Consider the following 20,408-nt stretch of genomic DNA (forward strand, 5'->3'; position numbering starts at 1 on the left):
TATGACAAAAAATAATAATTGCAATTATCGCAGAACGGCAAGGGGCATCATATTATAATAGAAGGGGGGACGCAACCATCTCACGACAAGTGCATTTTGAACAGGCACTTTGCACCAACCCCACAGAGTTCACTATGGTTGGTTTAGAAGGAAGGAGAGACGGAAGGAAGGAAGGAAGGAAGGAAGGAAGGAAGGTAGGTAGGTGGGTGGATTCTATTCACCCATTCACTTTACAAAGTAGTGAGACCATATACCATTCTATTCACCCATTCACTTTACAAAGTAATGCGATCATATACCATTCTATTCACCCATTCACTTTACAACGTAAGAATAGGCATACCATTATATTCATCCATTCACTTTACAAAGTAAGAACAGGCATACCCATTCTATTCACCCATTCACGCCGTTTGTCTATGTGTAAAAGTGGGAGTACATCAATCATTTAGTTAAAAGGAGTACATCAATAATTTAGTTACATTTGAATTTCATCACCATACATTTTTATTTTATCATATCTTTAATTACTGTCCATTACATGAACTAATATAACATGTATAACTGGTGCCAAGTACAATTTGTGAAACATTACACAGATGTCCCCTAATGCTAAGGGCTGGAGTGTAAAGTCATATTGTAGTTTGTACAGGGGGCAGATATACAGTAGTTATCACAGGACACTTTCAGGATGGAGTACGTCTCGGGAGTGCTTGGGGCAGTGCATTACAATAATATCGGCTTCCTGTCGTTAAGTATATAAGAATAGAAAAGTGGGGTGTATTAACATTACAACAAAATGTCCTCTGAAATAAATCTTAAGAACTATGATTGTATTTCATAATATAAATATGTATGTATACATTATGCATAATTTATACATACAGCATTTAAGTATAAAAGAGTAAGAGGAGCGAGCGTTGAAGGTGTAGACTTTACCACCAGGACCCGGTCTCCAGGTGTCCCTGCAGCCAGTCTACATAGTTGGCCACCCTGGTGTAGACCCCGTAGACCCTCTGACTGCCACACTCCTCCGGCCCCCCCCAGGACACCAGGCCGTGGGCCACCCAGCGCAGGCTTCCAGGGTCCTCCATCACGAAAGCCCCCCCGCTGTCCCCCAGGCACGTGTCGCGCCCCCCCTCGTAGAAGCCGGCGCAGAACATGTTTCCGGTGATGTTGTAGTTGACGGAGCGCGAGGCGTAGCTGGACTCACACTCCTCCTGCGCCACCACTGGAAGCTTCACGTACTGCAGCACGTCCGGGACCACGCCCGGGTCGGAGGACGACAGCGCCGCGTCCGTGGAGGCGTTGGGGTTGGAGATGCCCCAGCCGGCCACCAGGCCCAGGGTGTTGGGCCGGGGCACCGGGCCATCGTCGCCCCGGGGGGGGGGCAGGCAGACGGGCCGGACCAGCCGACCGGCGGGCACCCCCTGGCTCAGCTTCACCAGGGCGATGTCGTTGTTGTAGTTGCTGGGGTCGAAGCCCGGGTGGAGGATCACCCTCTCCACCGAGCGGCTGGTGGCGTGGTGCTTGGCCCGGGCGTCGTGGAGGCCCAGGTAGACGCGGATGTGCTCGGGCGCCAGCGGCACCACGGTGGCGTCGCGGCGCTGGGAGCGGAGCACGTGCGCGGCGGTGAGCACCCAGGACTCGGAGAGCAGCGCACCGCTGCCGAACCAGCGGTCCTCCGGGACCCGGGACACGTCCTCCACGCTGAGCAGGACCTGCCAGGGGAACAGGCCTGGCGCCGCGCTGCGGCCGCCCACGATGCGCTTGGCCAGGTCCGGGAAGGACTGCGACGGCTCCCCGCACGCTACAACACACGCAGGGTTACATGCTTACAAGATTTTTTTGTTTTATGCTATATATATTATATTAGTGTTTTTATGATGACAATGTCTGATACATTATAAATGTCAAACTTTAAAATAGTATGTTTTATATGTTTGATATATGTAATGTATGTTTTAAATGTTATTTGTAATGTAATGTTTTAAATGTGGACCCCACTAAAAGTAGCTCTACTTTAGGGTAGAGCTAGTTGGGATCCTTCTAAATAAACAAATACATGTTTGGAAAAATATCATTGTACTTAAAAATGCTGGAACACATCAATACAGCTTAGGACAGGTGAGGCGTATCTCACCCGGTAGACAGGTGTGGCGTTGTGTTCCAAGTTCGGCATTGGTCCACTGTCCGCTCTCTCCACAGGTATAAGTACCTTCACAGACATTCACATGGTTTAAGCAGATGTATCTTCACACATTAAAAAACAAAACAATACTGTAGCACGTGATGAGGCCAGCAGAGCGCTGACGATGACAACCCACGATTAATCTTGGGATGAGCCTGGAACGCGGACGCCCTGCAGGTGTACTGGATCTTGGAACCAAACAGGGTGCTGTTGCCGGGGCTCTCAAAGACCACGTCGGCCATGGCAACCTCCCCTGGAGTACCACAATCCACCACTGGGAGGGAGGAGAGGACCAACGGTCAGACTGGTTTAAGGTTTTACCACTGGACATCAGAATGGATCAGAATGGATCTAAAACGCATCTGACGGAGGGTTACAGATGAAATGCACACTTATGAGGGACAAACATGGTGCAGTGTGTAGGATTTTGTGTACGCTTTGCAAAAATGTAGTATAATATTCATATTCGTCTAAACTAGTGTATAATCCCATGAAAATAAGAATTATTTTATAATATTTTTTCTTTGCGTTAGAATGAGCCCTTTATATCTACATAGGGCGCGGGTTCTTCCACGGAGGCCGCCAATTTGCACCATGTAACTGTATTTAGTTGGTTGCAATCTGCAACCTCACCACTAGAAGCCGCCAATTTCACACACTACACCTTTAAGAAATGAGTGGTAGGAGAGTGATGAGCCACTTTGTGAATCCTACCTCTATATGTGGGCATGATCTTTAACAGTTCAGTGTCGTTGAAGGTTCTGAATAGCACTACTACAGTACACTAGTACACTACACTACAGTGAACAGAAACACAAACAAACTCCATGGGAGAGATCCAGGATAGACCAGTATTTATTGCAAACAGAGGGGAAATTTTAGGACATACCAGGAAGTCTACAGAGCTACAAGTTCAATACCAAGGACTGATTCATATGAACTCTTTCAGTCTATGCTCTCCTCTTCTGGCCCTACTCTTACCCACTCTTAACCCCCAAAGAACATTTCTCTTACGAACTGCAGTCTGACGTGGTACACTGACGTTGACCCTGTGGAGTTCTGACAGGGGTCTAGTACAGTATCTGATTGGTTACAATGCTGGGCAGTGATCGGCGGCTCCTCTGAGAGTTCTTTTCTAGAAGGTGGCGGAACAAAGGAGTGGAGAATAAGGGAGAGAGAGAGAGAGAGAGAGAGAGAGAGAGAGAGAGAGGGTAGGTAAAAGGAAAGACCAGAATAGAGGCCAGGATATACAGAGAACACACATCACACTGTTTCATTATCAATAGAGGGCCTAGACATCACATGCGTCTAAATCGGATTTGTATGTTTTATCTGCTCTTACTTTCACACTGTGGCAAACTGCTGCTCCATGTTCCGTCTTTCTGACACTCAACCTGATAGTACTCCAGCTCCTCGCCATCCTGACACAGGGAGAAAGAAGGATCGGTTTTCAGGGTTAAGGTGATATTCATTTGATCTGTGCAATGTCTTGTGTTTTCAGTTCTATGGTGATAATCAACTGGGGTGCGTTCAAATTCAGCGAACATAGCCAACGTTTGCGAACGTTAGCGAACAATTTTCCGTTAGCTTTGCGTTCGCCGCAAATGTTTGCTAACAGAAGCTAACAGTCTGGAGAGGTAGTTCGCCAGTAACAGAACGAGGATCACAATGGACCTGGAGATGTGAAAGAGATAAGGCTACCGTTGCTAGGGTCCTCCTAGCAACAGATTTACATCATATAAGTCAAATCAACAACAAGTCACACAGTCACATGGAACATTGTTGCGTTTATACAAACTATTTGGAACGGTCCTTAAAAGCCGTTCAAATGTGACCATTTGGAGAAAACATGTTTGCGACGAACGTTCGCCTCTGTTAGCTGAATTTGAAAGCAGCCCTGATCTGTGTAATGTCTTGCAACTGGTGATGTCATCTAACGCCTTGAGGAACGACCTGTCTTATAGATTGTGGAATTCATCTTTAAACATTAAGATCAGAAATCTGTCAGATATCACTGCTATGGGGACGCTAAAGTTTGCCAAATGGGAAAACGTAATCACAGCTGTTTGCTACTGTACCAATAAAATATGTTCATTTGTGGACGAAAAAAATACCAGCTAATAGCTTCCTGACTAACTGGACAAATTGTTGGCTTGTTTTCATGCACACTTCCTAAATAAAATAAGGGGTGCACCCACAACTTCAAAAGTCATTGGCAAACCCTAGTGTTATACAAATAAGATATTGTATGGACAAAAAGGTCAAAACCATCAGCAGTTGTATTTATTTAGCTGTAACTGATTAGAGATCGAGACTGTTATCACCACTACCACTGCAATCACCATCACTGTAACCAAGGCAACAGAGATCAGCATATTTCAGCCGTGGCAAATTTTAACGTATCAGAATTTCCCAAAACAAGACTCGGAGCTGTAAGAATAGTGGGCGTGTCTATTTTTGTTGCCGCCGCGATTAAGAATAGTGGGTAAGTCTTGTTTTGGGAAATTCTGCTTTCAAAACCTAACCAATTCTAACCCTATTTATGGCTAAAATGCTTGAAATCGTTACTTCCGGCCACTGAGCCTAGAATAGAAATCTTGCCATGTGGGCCATGAAAAACAAATAGAATCAAAGAGGGTAACGACTAAGGAGGCATAATCAGAGTATGAGAGCTGCTTAGGAGATACAGTATTCGGCTGGTGCAAGGACATGTTTTACAATCCATCAAGGCTGCTTTGACAAGGAGATTCGATCCTCGTGAAAGACGTGTGTTTAGCCAGCATATCACACAATCTCTGCCCAATGCTGGGGGCCTGATCACAACTACAGAGCTAATATAGAATCAAAAATAACATTGTTGCTTTGTTTAGTTTTGGATGTTTGCTTGTAATGATGAAATCAATAAAAATCCTTGTTGAAAAAACAACATTGTTTTAATGTTGAATAACCCCCACCCCCAGCCCCAAAGAAAAAAACAGGAGAATGGGATTAATAAGCTGAATTGTTGTTGTCATTGTATAAGTAATGCTCATACACCCCAATCAGTCTCACCTTAACCAGCCTGTATCCAGAGTCACACGTCACCAGGATGTGGTCTTTGAAGGAATACTTCAGTTGGACTGGGTTGAGCTGACCGTAGACGGGCTTCTGAGGGGCTGGACACTGACTGCTGGCTGAAAGACAAGAGGATTTACAAATGTACTGTATGGTTTTCCTGTTGGAAACCAGACTACCGTGGTGACTGAGCAGCATGGTGTCCCTGTGGAATGTGTAGCTGTTTATGTACAATGAGAAATAACGACTGGGACAGCACTTCAAACGGACTTTTTAACTGCCACACACAATAGCCGTTTGTGTACAACAGAACCTATTCCTTGACCCATCATGACTGTAGCCATGTTTCCATCCACTTGTCAATCGAATTATGTGAAGGTCGCTAAAAATATGAATGCGAATAAAGCAGGTGAACGTGCGTTTCCATCTAAGAGCTTTAAATTGGATAAAAATCTGTGCATGACCTTTTATCGAACAAGAGAAAATCCGACGAGATGGACAGTACAAACTTTTTGTCGATTTTCATGACTTTTAATCAAATTTTACTGTTTCCATAAAGCATTTTTAATTCGATATAACTTAATTCGCATAAAAGGTGGGGATGGAAACATGGCTTTTGTGACCTGGACTGTTCTGTGAGGACGTGTCCCCATCCTAACCTGCAGAGGTGTAGGTCAGCCTCCAGCCCAGGTTCTCTCCAGAGTTATCGCTGTGGAAATACACCTGGACCTTGTTGCTGTCTGTCTGGATCTTGCCTGGTGAGCGATCGCCACAGAACGGACCGAGCTGCTGCTGTCCGGCTTCGATCTGTGGGTCAAGTCAAGTCAAGAAAAACAGCAGTAAGCACAGACAAACAATAAATATAACAAACAATATAAAAACACATCACACTGAGTTATTTAAAAGGCTAATGGCTGCATGGATCAATGAGTTCTTAAGTCTACTGGTCCTGCATCTTGGCAGATTGTATGAGTGGCCGGACGGAAGCGGGTTGAACTACTTGAACAGGGGGTGGCTAGGATCAGCCAGGACAGACCGGCCTTTCTTCATATACCAAGGTCATTATAGTTAACGAAAACTAACTAAAAAATGAAAACTAGGTGTGAAAAAACATTTTAGTTACCTGAAATAAAAATAAAAACTAGACTTTACAAAAAAACGATAACTAACTAAAACTGTATTGTGTTTACAAAAGTAACTAAAATAAACTACAATTATTGAGAAAATGTCCTTAGTTTTAGTCTGTTTCATTTCATACATAAGCCTAGTATTTTGGGTGGATATGAAATCTATCCTCCATTTTTCTTTAGCTGTGTCCCTGCACAAGTAACCTGACGTGCGCCAGATGGATTGTTTCACACAGAGTGAAACAACATGAGCTTGTGAGATCAGGATGGTCTCACGAGGTAGTGCAGAAGAAGAAAAAACTAAAACTAATACTGAAACTAATAAAAAATAAGCTAAAACTAAGCATTTTCAAAAAATAAAAACTAAACTTAACTAGCAAACCTGCTTTAAAACTAATCAAAACTAAACTGAAATTGAAAACATAACAAAAAGTTAAAACAATATAAAAATAAAAACTGATGAAAAAAGCAAAACTATTATAACCTTGCCTTACTGTATACACATGAGGAATGTCACTCAAGGTCGTGGCTGCGTTTGTGCCGCACGCTGTGACGATTCCCTACAGCCTGATGCTTCACATGTCATCTTCACCGTCACATCAGGGCTCGACATTAACGCCTGCTGGGTTGGCCCAGTGATGGTTTGGATGACCGTCGGGCCAGCCAATCACATCCTCTAGAGGCGCGTTCGGCAGGTTCTTTGAAAAGACATTCTTTTGAAATTCTATAACGCTCAACCAAGTATTATGCAAATTCTTTGATATGCTTTTCTGACACATCGTTTCAGTTGTTGTACTCATGCAGTCTCTTGCACGCTCTCCTTGCCATTAACGGTGCACAGCTTCACTCAAAATTCATTTCATCATCATCATCATAATTTTCATCGTCACCGTATTTAATAGCCAAGAAGCCAACGATTGAAATCTTACGACTGCATAGTGTAGCAAATGGAGTCAATCAGCTTTAGCTTAAGGTCAGACTCTGTAATAGGATAAGGAGTTTAAGTTGATAAATTGCATGCATGATGCCAGGTGACATTAACTGGGTCAGTGGTAAATCCAGTAAGACCACAGCACTCCAGTTCCCAGGCTCCCGGGCAGGGGTCAGTATGAGGCTGCTAGTCTGCTCTGGTCTGGAGGGGGGGGGGGGGGGGGGTCAGGGGTCAGTATGAGGCTGCTAGTCTGCTCTGGTCTGGGGGGGGGGGGGTCAGTATGAGGCTGCTAGTCTGCTCTGGTCTGGAGGGGGGGTCAGTATGAGGCTGCTAGTCTTCTCTGGTCTGGAGGGGGGTCAGGGGTCAGTATGAGGCTGCTTTTATCTTCCATGCATACGGCTCAGATTATCAACAGCACAACTGTCTAAACAGGGTGATAAAACAACAAAACAACTCTCTGTGGCAAATATAATGTGGATCATAGACAGAATTGTGAGGTGCATGTACAGTAAATGCAACGTCTTAGTTAGGAGTGTCATGTAAATGCGATGTCTTAGTTAGGAGTGTAATGTAAATGCAACGTCTTAGTTAGGAGTGTAATTTAAATGCGACGTCTTAGGAGTGTCATGTAAATGCGACATCTTAGTTAGGAGTGTCATGTAAATGCGACGTCTTAGTTAGGAGTGTCATGTAAATGCAACGTCTTAGTTAGGAGTGTCATGTAAATGCGACGTCTTAGTTAGGAGTGTCATGTAAATGCAACGTCTTAGTTAGGAGTGTCATGTAAATGTAACGTCTTAGTTAGGAGTGTCATGTAAATGCGACGTCTTAGTTAGGAGTGTCATGTAAATGCGACGTCTTAGTTCGGAGTGTCATGTTAATGCAACGTCTTAGTTAGGAGTGTCATGTAAATGCGACGTCTTAGTTAGGAGTGTCATGTAAATGCGACGTCTTAGTTAGGAGTGTCATGTGAATGCGACGTCTTTGTTAGGAGTGTCATGTAAATGCGACGTCTTAGTTAGGAGTGTCATGGCACCACTGTGTCGGTCGTCACCTTGACGTAGTCATATGGACAGGTGACATCGGGGTGGTCCTCGATGTCGAAGGTGTCGTCGAACTCCAGGCTGAGCAGGAAGCCGTCCTCCAGCTCGATGCGGTAGAGGCAGTCAGAGCTCTTGGGGTAGGGGTTGGGGAAGTCAGAGCTGGTCAGCACCCCAGACCTCTCACTGAACACATTGTTACTGCACTCGACTGAAAGACATACATACGAAGTAATAAGAGCAGACAGAAAGAATATTTTTAAAAACATAATATGTGTTTAAATTAACTCATATACACACAAATGTTCTGCAAGAGATTTAAAGTTTTCATTATAGTGTTATTTTCACCCATTGCTTCTATGCAATGCTATTTCTATAAATATAAACAACCATAGTACTGAACTAAACTATTTCCTCAGAGTACATTCTGTAGCGAAAGGGAAAGCTCTTCTTCACTAATCTGGGTGGACATTTTTCACGTATCTACTTTAATGTAAATATTTGTCATCAATCAGTCGCCACTATCAGTAGGACAGGGCTGTGAACGGATACCAAACAGGCTTTAATTTCCTACAAGAATGCACACGCGCGCACGCACGCACACACACACACACACACACAGAGCTCAATGGGATATCTGACGTCTATTCAGTCATGGAGACCTACAATGTTGAAGATAAGTACAATAAACAAGCATTTTGTTAATTGTCTACTTTGTATAACCATTCCCAATCCCTAAAGGCTAAAAGGGAACCCGACCCTAACCGACATTAAGTCAGAAATTGTAGTAGCTAGTCCCTCTTACGAAGAGCTAGTCCCTCTTACAAATCTAAGATACAAGTCTTTTGTTTCTGACAATAGGACAATAAGACATGAGGAATTATAAAAGAATATTGACATAAATAAACACTAGTGCTAGAAGCGCAGCATGAAAGTGAACACAGCTCCAGTCTAGCCTGGATTCTCCAGTCTCTCTGGCACCTCTAGAAATGTTTGGAATCAACCGAAGTGGTTGTGGTGTGACCTCATTAACATTTCTCAGAGCATTAGCAGGCTTAACACTTGAACACAGTTTGTGTAAAATTGCCAAGGTCATTTTTCAGTTTTTACAGATTATGAAAGTGTGAATTGTAAGCGTTCAAATTATGTGCCATACATTGAAAGCTGCAAATATTTGAAGAAGATAATGCTTCTGTGAATGTTGGTACATCTGAAATCACTAGGCAGAGAAAAAAGATTCAGAGCTGTTCACACTTCTCACAGGACATGGATTTTGACAACAAAATCTGACAATTTTAGTGATCCTAAATCTGTTGTTTGTTATATTGAAAGGGTTTTTCACAACTTTAATTTTCATAAATATGAAAAAAGGAAAACGGGGAAAAAACTAAATGTATTTTGCCCTCTAGCGCATTTTGAGGTTTGCAGACATCAGGACCAAACCTCCAGTCACCACGGTTACCTCGACAGGTCCTGTTGTCAGAGTGCAGCAGGAAGCCATACCGACAGGAGCAGTAGTAACCAGCAATGTAATTGTGGCAGAAATGGTCACAGACCAAGTCCTCATCGTTCCTGTCTCGACACTCATCCACATCTATAGAGAGTGATAGTGTGTGTGTGTGTGTGCATGTGTGTGTGTGTGTGAGAGAGAGAGAGAGAGAGAGAGAGAGAGAGAGAGAGAGAGGGGGGGGGGTCATAAAAGATAGCAATAATTTACTTTTCATGCACACTCTCCATAATTATTTTCTGGCTTCCAAGATTCAAATTTGAGTATAGCCAAAACCTTGATGTCGCAATGAACATCAATAATAACACCAACTAGGGCTGCGAGCAGCATTGAGCGGGCCCTCGCACCCCACGTGTGTCGGGGTGCGGCGCCGTTAAAGAGTGTGCTATTTCGGTGTCCAGTACTGAGAGAAACTTCCTGTCACCAGTAGGTGGCGCTCTAAGCGTGACTCAATACCGACACATAGATGTGTTCAGGACGGTACCTTGATGAAGCGTGAGAAATGTTGTATAAATCGGACAATGTATGTAGGACTTATGACTTCCTGCTTGACCTGTAGGCGGCGCTATAAGTATGAATCAATGCTGACGCACAGATGTGTTCAGGATGCGACCTTCATCAAGCATGAGCAATTTGGAGTAAATCGGATAACGTATGTAGGAGTTATGAGTACTTCCTCTTTCACCAGTAGGTGGCGCTGTAGGTATGACGCAATACTGACTTAAAGATGTGTTCAAGATGCGACCTTCTTCAAGCATGAGCAATTTGGAGTAAATCGGATAACGTATGTAGGAGTTATGAGTACTTCCTGTTTCACCAGTAGGTGGCGCTGAAAGTGTGACTCAATAGCGACGCATAGATGTGTTCAGAAGGTGACCTTCATGAAGCGTCAGCAATTTGGTGCAAATCGGATGATGTATGCAGGAGTTATGAGGACTTCCTGTTTCACCAATAGGTGGCGCTATGAGTATGACGCAATACTGACACATAGATGTGTTCAGGACAGAACCGTCATGAAGCGTGAGATATATCGGACAAATTGGATAATGTATGGAGGAGTTATGAGGACTTCACGTTTTATGGCAAAATGTCAAACATTGGCGGGGCGCCACGGCAAGGGTGTTTGGTGAAAACTAATTTTTTTTTAAGGTTAAAGTACGAGGCATGGAAATGGTAAAAACAAGGGGAAAATGGGACATTAAGAGCAAAATGGCGGACTTCCTGTTGCATGTTGGGTATAGCTCCAAGAGTAATTTTAGTGTGTCTCGATGAAATACATGTGCCCTCCGAATTTCGTTTGCCTACATCAAACTGAAAGGTGGGGCTCGCCATTTTAAATTTTCCAGGGGGCGCTCTTGAGCCGTTTTGCCACGCCCATTTCCGTCACCCATGAATTAGCAAATTTTTCACCGGGACTGACGTATCTGCAAAGTTTCATCCGTTTTCATTGATGTTTAGGCCGCCAAAAAGGCATTTGTTTTGGAAGAAGAAGGTAGAAGGAGAAGGTAGAACTAGGGCTGCGAGCAGCATTGAGCGGGCCCTCGCACCCCACGCGTGTCGGGGTGCAGCGCCGTTAAAGGCTGTGCTATTTCAGTGTCTTGTACTGAGAGAAACTTCCTGTCACCAGTAGGTGGCGCTCTAAGCGTGACTCAATACCGATGCATAGATGTGTTCAGGATGGTACCTTGATGAAGCGTGAGAAATGTTGAGTAAATCGGATAATGTATGTAGGAGTTATGATGACTTCCTGCTTGACCTGTAGGCGGCGCTATAAGTATGACTCAATACAGACCTACATATGTGTTCAGGACGTGACCTTCATCAACCCTGAGCAATTTGGAGTAAATGGGATAACGTATGTAGGAGTTATGAGGACTTCCTGTTTCACCAGTAGGTGGCGCTGTAGGTATGACGCAATACTGACTTACAGAAGTGTTCAAGATGCGACCTTCATCAACCCTGAGCAATTTGGAGTAAATCGGATAACGTATGTAGGAGTTATGAGGACTTCCTGTTTCACCAATAGGTGGCGCTATCAGTATGACGCAATACTGACACATAGATGTGTTCAGGACAGAACCGTCATGAAGCGTGAGATATATTGGACAAATTGGATAATGTATGGAGGAGTTATGAGGACTTCACGTTTTATGGCAAAATGTCAAACTTTGGCAGGGCGCCACGGCAAGGGTGTTTGGTGAAAAAAAAAAAGGATAACTTTTGATCACAAAGGTCTTAAGATAAAGCTGACCGAATATGAAGTTGATCGGATGAAATCTGTAGGAGGAGTTTGTTGAAGTACAAGGCATGGAAATGGTAAAAACAAGGACAAAATGGCACATTAAAAGCAAAATGGCTGACTTCCTGTTGGATGTTGGGTATAGGTCCAAGAGACATTTTAGTTTGTCTCGGTGAAATACATATGCCCTCCGAATTTCGTTTGCCTACATCAAACTGAAAGGTGGGGCTCTCCATTTTAAATTTTCCAGGGGGCGCTTGAGCCGTTTTGCCACGCCCATTTTCGTCACCCATAAAATATCTAATTTTCACCAGGACTGATGTATCTGCAAAGTTTCATCCGTTTTCATCTATGTTTAGGCCGCCAAAAAGGCATTTGTTTGGGGAGAAGAAGGAGAATAATAATAATCCTTCGAATTTCAATAGGGCCTCGCACCGCCAGTGCTCGGGCCCTAATAATAATAATCCTTCGAAATTCAATTGGGCCTCGCACCGCCAGTGCTCGGGCCCTAATAATAATATCTGTGGTCTAGATTTGTTCATTGCGACATCAAGGTTTTGGCTACAAGAACATATGTTCTATGAAAAGTGCAAATAGGCCTAAGCATGAATATAAAATACATGTTGAACTACTGTAAATACAGTACAAGGATTAGAGAAAAGATGAGTCATTGCTAAGGCGTTCAACATCTGCTTTTATCCAAAGATACTGTATGAAGTGTGTGTGCCTGGCCCAGTCGTTCGCTAGTCCAGTACCACCCCTATATCAAAGTAATACTGTATATTATGGCCCAACAAACTGCCTGGCCACGTTCCGAATCGCATACTTTCATACTATATACTGTAGTGTGCCAAAAATTGATGTAGTATGTCCCAATACATAGTATGCCACATGCAGTCCGGTCATATTTTGCAGTACAGTATGTAAGCCAGCACACTTTTCTGGCTATTCTGACCCACAATCCTGTGCGCAGTGGAAATTACATCACATGTGCAAGTCGTTTTTGTATAGCTCCATTACCACGACAGCTGTGGACGAATCAAACGAATGTCCTTTATGGAATGCGATGGATGTGGTCGAATTCCAAGGGGCAATGTCATGACAAGGTAGTATGTCCCAATTGGATCCATACTGCGGGCAAAGTAAGTACTTTATAGGGTCAGCTTTAGTACATACTGGTAGTAAAAAGTAGAAGTATACGATTAGGAACGCAGTCACAGTCTTTTTGTACCACCGCTCATAAGCTGACACATCCCTTTCCATCTCGTTTGTGCTCAACGATGCATCCTGGAGGCTGGTGTGCAATCCCTTATAACAGATAATAATCATATATTTAAAATAATACTAATATTATTTATTATTACTAAAAATTTATTTTGGATTTATTATTATTGTTATAATTATTAATTATTATTATTATTAACAATAATAATAATAACACTGCTATTGTGAAGAATTACAAGAGTAATATCTGTACTGTGTGCATGAGGAGGACACTTACTGTACTGTACACTTTAGGTCTATAATATAATTTTTTCTAAGGAATCATTTAATATATATTTTTTATTTATAACATTTTTATTTTATTTATATAAAAACCTTTACGGATATAAAAAAGTTTATTGCCATGCTAATACTTAATTTTCCCCTATGTTCGACTTAAATCCAATTGAGGGCTTGAGCACAGCACAGCAAAATCATTTCATTGTCTTGGTCAGACGGATACAAGCGGTAAGATGCAGACCAACATTCAGGCAAACGCTAGTCTTGCATAGCCAGACCCATCTCCACACTTTATTTTTTATGCTGTGTCAGCGCTGGCGACAGGTCTGGCTGACTCATCACCATTTGGGAATAGGGGGAAAACAAGGCTGTCTTCCTTTAGGCTAATCACACTTGTCTTCAGTGGAGCGGTTGATCGGTTGTTGTTGTTTCTCGTAGTCTGGATTGAATCTGATTGGGCCGGGAATCAGATCCGTCGCCACTGATTGGGCAGTAATAAACGAATGACAAGGCTTATCCCCAAAACCTACATCCATTGAGTCAGACTAGGCAAGTTAAATCAGGCTGCTGTCCCTGTATGACAGCTGTAACAGGCACTAGGGCACAAATCACATTGCTAACCAAGCCTCTAGACTCAGGAACAAAAAGAGGCATAATACACAGATGATATCCCCACCCAGGAAGTTGAGGAGCCTTACCCACAGCACTGTAATGGGCCTCAAAGCCAGAGAAACGCTCCTCGTTGGAGAAGTCGGACCTGAAGGAGACACTCAGAACATTCCTGGGGGAGGTGATGAGCTGCTTCCCTGGAATCTGCTCTGTGTCCGTCTCCTCACGGCCGCAGAAGACAGCCAGCAGCTCCTGCTCCGCCTCCACCTGCACGCACACACACATGCCCACACACGCACGCCCACACACGCACGCACAAACACATACACGCACGCACACATACACACGCACGTCCACACACACGCACGTCCACACACACGCATGCACGCACACACATTTACATTGGAAACATTAACACTGACAAGGTAACAAATTTCTAAGGAACAGATTCAATTTTTTAATACCCAATACATTTAAATATCCTCTCCCATTTCTCTTCAACCTGTCATGAGACCACATGTTGGGGTGTACACTGGTGTACGCGCGCACACACACACACACACACATAAGTGCACCTATCTTATCTAGTCTGTTGATAGCCTGTTTAAATGTAGTGTCAATGAACTGCCGGTTATACCCAGCTACAACAGAAAACGAAAAATGGTCTAAGGAAAATGGTCCACACACACACGCGCCCGCGCACACACACACACACACACACAAACCTTATCTGGTCCTCTGATAGCATGTTTACATGCAGTGTCACTAAACGGACGGCTACCCACAACTACCACAGAACACAGGGAGGAAAATAGTCCACAAGAAAATGGTACACACACACACAGTACAGTGACACACAAACATACATGTATGCATGCAGAGAGGACTCTGAATCATCTGTGATTGAGCAGTCAGTCACAAGCCATCGAGAAACCAAACAAAGACAACAAGATCAGTATCAGGAAGGCAGGAAACCACGCTTTCAAGACGACGACAACAACACAAAGCACCGCGCTGGACTGAGACTGGGGGAGAGACGAGCACTATTGTCTAAGTGTGTGTCTAGGAGTAATGTTGTACTATTGTCTCTGTCTGTCCAGGAGTAATGTTGTACTATTGTCTCTGTCTGTCTAGGAGTAATGTTGTACTATTGTCTGTCTGTCCAGGAGTAATGTTGTACTATTGTCTCTGTCTGTCTAGGAGTAATGTTGTACTATTGTCTCTGTCTGTCCAGGAGTAATGTTGTACTATTGTCTCTGTGTCTGTCCAGGAGTAATGTTGTACTATTGTCTCTGTCTGTCTAGGAGTAATGTTGTATTATTGTCTCATTGTGTGTTTCTGGGAGTTATGTTGTACTATTGTCTCTCTGTCTGTCCAGGAGTAATGTTGTATGTGCGTGCAGGTTCCCAGTGATTACAAATGGGAATGGATACTATTTTGTAGGAGTAAAATTGGGGTAAAAACCTACTGCCCCCCAATGGTCCACATGTCTTTGGTAAATGCAACAAACAAACATAATACAGACGGACTCGTACACAGCACTGCATTGTGGGAAAGCAGTTATCTGGCCCCTCCACCCACACTCACTGTCTGTGCCCTTTTGTGTCTGACAGATGATTCGGGCTTGTTGCCATGGCGCTCTGTATGGCGTATTTACATGAATAGGCCTGGCAGGGTGCGACACTTTGGCGTCTCAAGTGGAATAAATGCTATTAACTCCATCGGCAGGGCAACCAACTCTGATCTGTCCAAACACAGCCACACATGCAGACAGAATCTCTCATCCAGACTTGCCCGCAAAGTCAGAACAGGCATCAGAACCCACATTTTAGCATCACACCTTTAGTTTGTAGTAAAAAAAAAAAAAGAAAAAAAATGTGTGTCTCATGCTCAGTGTTAAAAATGTATCCTTTAACTGACAGTTCTTGGTTATTAGATGCTGGTTCAGATACCACCATGGAAGGTCAGGTGCATTTCCCCACATCAGGATGCGTGACACTGCAGTAGGCTAAGAGCACTTTACAATTCACTGTTTCCATGACAAAGACTGCGCAGAGGACCCGACAATTCTATGAGGACTACACAGTCTTTGAGGAATCAGAGATTAAATAAATGGGCATCAAAGCCTGGAACACAAAGTTACTCTGGCACCAGTGCAAGCCTTGTTGCCCCCGAGCCAAGTCTGGCACTTAACCCATCTCTTTCACTTGCTACAGTATTACAGACGCTGGCCCAGCTGGGTCACTAGGCAGTGGGAAGAGCCCTGGTTGGAAAACCCACCACCCACCATCCATGATCACCATAGCCTACTTAAAGGAAAATGCTCGTTTTTGACAACCTGGACCTTATTTACGACATATTATAAGAAGTTTGACTCACCGAGATCACTTTTGTGTTGTTCGGAGGCCTGTAGAAGAAATTTAAAATCCAGCGCGAGCCAGCATATCCATGTAATCGCGTCGGACGGGGCATAGGGAATGCAGTTTCTCAAAATCCATTTTCGGCCGCTAAACGGTTGTTTTCATCAATCAGATTGTATGAATCGACAGTTGAGATTCCTCAACGCTAGGCATTGTAGTGGTTTTCAAATACGAGGTCTTTAGCCTCTGTAATATGATCTTTACACGCCTCTCCCCCACTTGCTCCAGCACGCATGCGCACAGGCCAGCGCGCAGACTGGCTATTCTCCCTCACATTCTCTGCGCTACGATCGTTGTTGGTGCCGAGAATATTGTCATCGTCATTCGTCAGCAACAATCCGATCGTAGCGCAGAGAATGTGAGCCGGAGAATAGCCAGTCTGCGCGCTGGCCTGTGCGCATGCGTGCTGGAGCAAGTGGGGGAGAGGCGTGTAAAGATCATATTACAGAGGCTAAAGACCTCGTATTTGAAAACCACTACAATGCCTAGCGTTGAGGAATCTCAACTGTCGATTCATACAATCTGATTGATGAAAACAACCGTTTAGCGGCCGAAAATGGATTTTGAGAAACTGCATTCCCTATGCCCCGTCCGACGCGATTACATGGATATACTGGCTCGCGCTGGATTTTAAATTTCTTCTACAGGCCTCCGAACAACACAAAAGTGATCTCGGTGAGTCAAACTTCTTATAATATGTCGTAAATAAGGTCCAGGTTGTCAAAAACGAGCATTTTCCTTTAATGTAGGCTATAACTAAAAACGTCCCTCAAAATAGGCCTAACCATCCAAAAAGCTTTATAAATATTAATAGAAGAACTAGTGCTGCGAGCAGCAGTGAGCGGGCCCTCGCACCCCACGCGGGTCGGGGTGTGGCGCCGTTAAAGGGTGTGCTATTTCGGTGTCCAGTACTGACAGAAACTTCCTGTCACCAGTAGGTGGCGCTCTAAGCGTGACTCAATACTGATGCATAGATGTGTTCAGGACAGTACCTTGATGAAGCGTGAGAAATGTTGTGTAAATCGGACAAAGTATGTAGGAGTTATGAGGACTTCCTGTAAGCAGTAGGTGGCGCTGAAGGTATGACGCAATACTGACCTACAGATGTGTTCAAGATGCGACCTTCATCAAGCATGAGCAATTTGGAGTAAATCGGATAATGTATGTAGGAGTTATGAGTACTTCCTGTTTCACCAGTAGGTGGCGCTGTAAGTGTAACTCAATACCGACGCATAGATGTGTTCAGAAGGTGACCTTCATGAAGCGTCAGCAATTTGGTGCAAATCGGATGATGTATGCAGGAGTTATGAGGACTTCCTGTTTCACCAATAGGTGGCGCTATAAGTATGACGCAATACTGACACATAGATGTGTTCAGGACAGAACCGTCATGAAGCGTGAGATATATCGGACAAATCGGATAATGTATGGAGGAGTTATGAGGACTTCCTGTTTTACCAATAGGTGGCGCTATAAGTATGACGCAATACTGACACATATATGTGTTCAGGACAGAACCGTCATGAAGCGTGAGATAAATCGGACAAATCGGATAATGTATGGAGGAGTTATGAGGACTTCCTGTTTTACCAATAGGTGGCGCTATAAGTATGACGCAATACTGACACATAGATGTGTTCAGGACAGAACCTTCATGAAGCGTGAGATATATCGGACGAATTGGATAATGTATGGAGGAGTTATGAGGACTTCCTGTTTCACCAATAGGTGGCGCTATAAGTATGATGCAATACTGACACATAGATGTGTTCAGGACAGAACCGTCATGAAGCGTGAGATATATCGGACAAATTGGATAATGTATGGAGGAGTTATGAGGACTTCGTGTTTTATGGCGAAATGTCAAACTTTGGCGGGGCGCCACGGCAAGGGTGTTTGGTGAAAACTCAATTTTTTTGATAACTTTTGATCACAAAGGTCTTAAGATGAAGCTGACCCGATATGAAGTTGATCGGATGAAATGTGTAGGAGGAGTTCGTCGAAGTACGAGGCATGGAAATGGTCAAAACAAGGACAAAATGGCACATAAAAAGCAAAATGGCGGACTTCCTGTTGCATGTTGGGTATAGCTCCAAGAGACATTTTAGTGTGGCTCGATGAAATACATAAGCCCACCGAATTTCGTTCGCCTACATCAAACTGAAAGGTGGGGCTCGCCATTTTCAACTTTCCAGGGGGCGCTCTTGAGCCGTTTTGCCACGCCCATTTCCGTCACCAATTAAATATCCGATTTTCACCGGGACTGATGTATCTGCAAAGTTTCATCCGTTTTCATCGATGTTTAGGCCGCCAAAAAGGCATTTGTTTGGGGAGAAGAAGAAGAAGGAGAAGGAGAAGGAGAAGGAGAATAATAATCCTTCGAGTTTCAATAGGGCCTCGCACCGCCAGTGCTCGGGCCCTAATTACATCTTCTCTCAAGAATAAGCTGCAGAGTCGCTGTACAATAACTATTCTCAAATTGTCACGCTTGCTGTTAGCTCAATAGTACTGTAGATAATAGGCTACTGTAAATAATACTGTAAATGTTTGGTCAGTTGAATTTTTATCACACACGCACACATAGGCTACAAATAAACATGCAAGCAAGCGTTTCACTTACCTTTACATAGTCGTACTCACACAGGTAGGAGGGCTCCAGGTCGAAATGAATAAAGTAGAGTCGAATTTGAAACCCTTCTGGGACGCTTATGTTCCAGCGGACCTCGGACTCTTTGGGGTAGGGTTCAGGGAAATTGGGAGACTGAATGACCCCATACATCTCCGTCAGTGGAACATCCCGTGCTCTAGCGGGAACCATGCACAGTAACAGAAGCAGAAGTCTGTGGATATGTTTTAAGGAAAGTAGGCATTACCTTTATAGTACAGAGCAGTAAATTAAATGATCATGGTGACAACGATGATTTAAGCGAAAGCCAAAGGGTAGGCTAGCCTACGTTTAAAATAAGTTGTTAAAATCCTCCTCATGCATCGGAAAGCTAAGCCAGCCAATTCAACATTTATATTAAAGAAGGGAGGAATGTGGATAAATCTTTTTTGCAGCCCTGCGAGTTGTGCTATCCATGACAGAGAACATCTGTTCACACTGTAACTTAAGACTTTTGTAACCGGCGAATATCCTATAGGCAATGTATTGAGTCGAAATATATATTTTGCAAAAAGGCTTACCTCGTCATTGCCAAAGTTGCATCCATGTCCCGTTTACGTAGTGCTAGTCTATAACAACCCGCCGACTCCTGACATCGGACTTGTACCCACACGGTAGCGCTCGCGTCATTTTCTGTCCTTCCCATGAGAGTGGTGATGTCCGCCGTCACGTTGTAGTCTGAAAAGTTGCATTAACGCCATTGTGGGATGTAGTTCAAAATCCCCATGGAAAAATGAATGGCATTTGCGAAAAGTACCGAGCCTATGTGTAACAACTCCCAGAATAGCCTACGCTAGGTTTTGTTCTAAAAGTTAAAATGGGAAAATTAATGGGATTTGTAAAAACTGCCGAAAACAAGGTCTGTGTTTAACAGACACTACCAGAATAAAGTAGGCTAGGAGGCAGACTTACTAACATGATAGCGCCTGTTTTTGCGTGGGCCTGTCAACATGCCCAGTGGGCACAAATCAGGACGTTGACGTTAAACGTCGTTGGGCAACCAAAATCCGACCTGCAGACGACCTATTTTCTCAGTGGTTGTTTTGAGGTCTAGAACAGACGTAGGGTAGTGGTTGTCATTTGGTTGAATTTCTGACCAGATTATTCCGAGGTGAAATTGGT

The 20,408-nt window shown here is 43.8% G+C and overlaps 1 protein-coding gene across 2 annotated transcripts; it reads right to left on the reverse strand.

The window, feature by feature from the left end:
• Positions 1-509: 509 nt before the first annotated feature.
• On the reverse strand, positions 510-20,188 carry masp1 (MBL associated serine protease 1). 2 transcript variants are annotated; one of them, XM_084447793.1, is made up of 11 exons: positions 19,808-20,188; positions 19,242-19,425; positions 14,291-14,468; positions 9,806-9,937; positions 8,358-8,554; positions 5,905-6,052; positions 5,243-5,364; positions 3,534-3,612; positions 2,328-2,465; positions 2,144-2,218; positions 510-1,810 (listed from the first exon to the last, which is right to left on the reverse strand). In XM_084447793.1, exons 1-11 carry the CDS (start codon positions 19,930-19,932, stop codon positions 936-938), a joined length of 2,253 nt encoding a protein of 750 aa, XP_084303919.1. In that variant the 5' UTR covers positions 19,933-20,188; the 3' UTR covers positions 510-935. The 2 variants fall into 2 exon arrangements, with proteins under 2 accessions (XP_084303919.1, XP_084303918.1); XM_084447792.1 differs by having other exon boundaries at positions 19,242-19,461.
• Positions 20,189-20,408: the final 220 nt, after the last annotated feature.

The sequence above is a fragment of the Borostomias antarcticus genome (assembly GCF_949987555.1).
Source record: "Borostomias antarcticus genome assembly, chromosome: 1".
Classification (NCBI taxonomy): Eukaryota; Metazoa; Chordata; class Actinopteri; order Stomiiformes; family Stomiidae; genus Borostomias; species Borostomias antarcticus.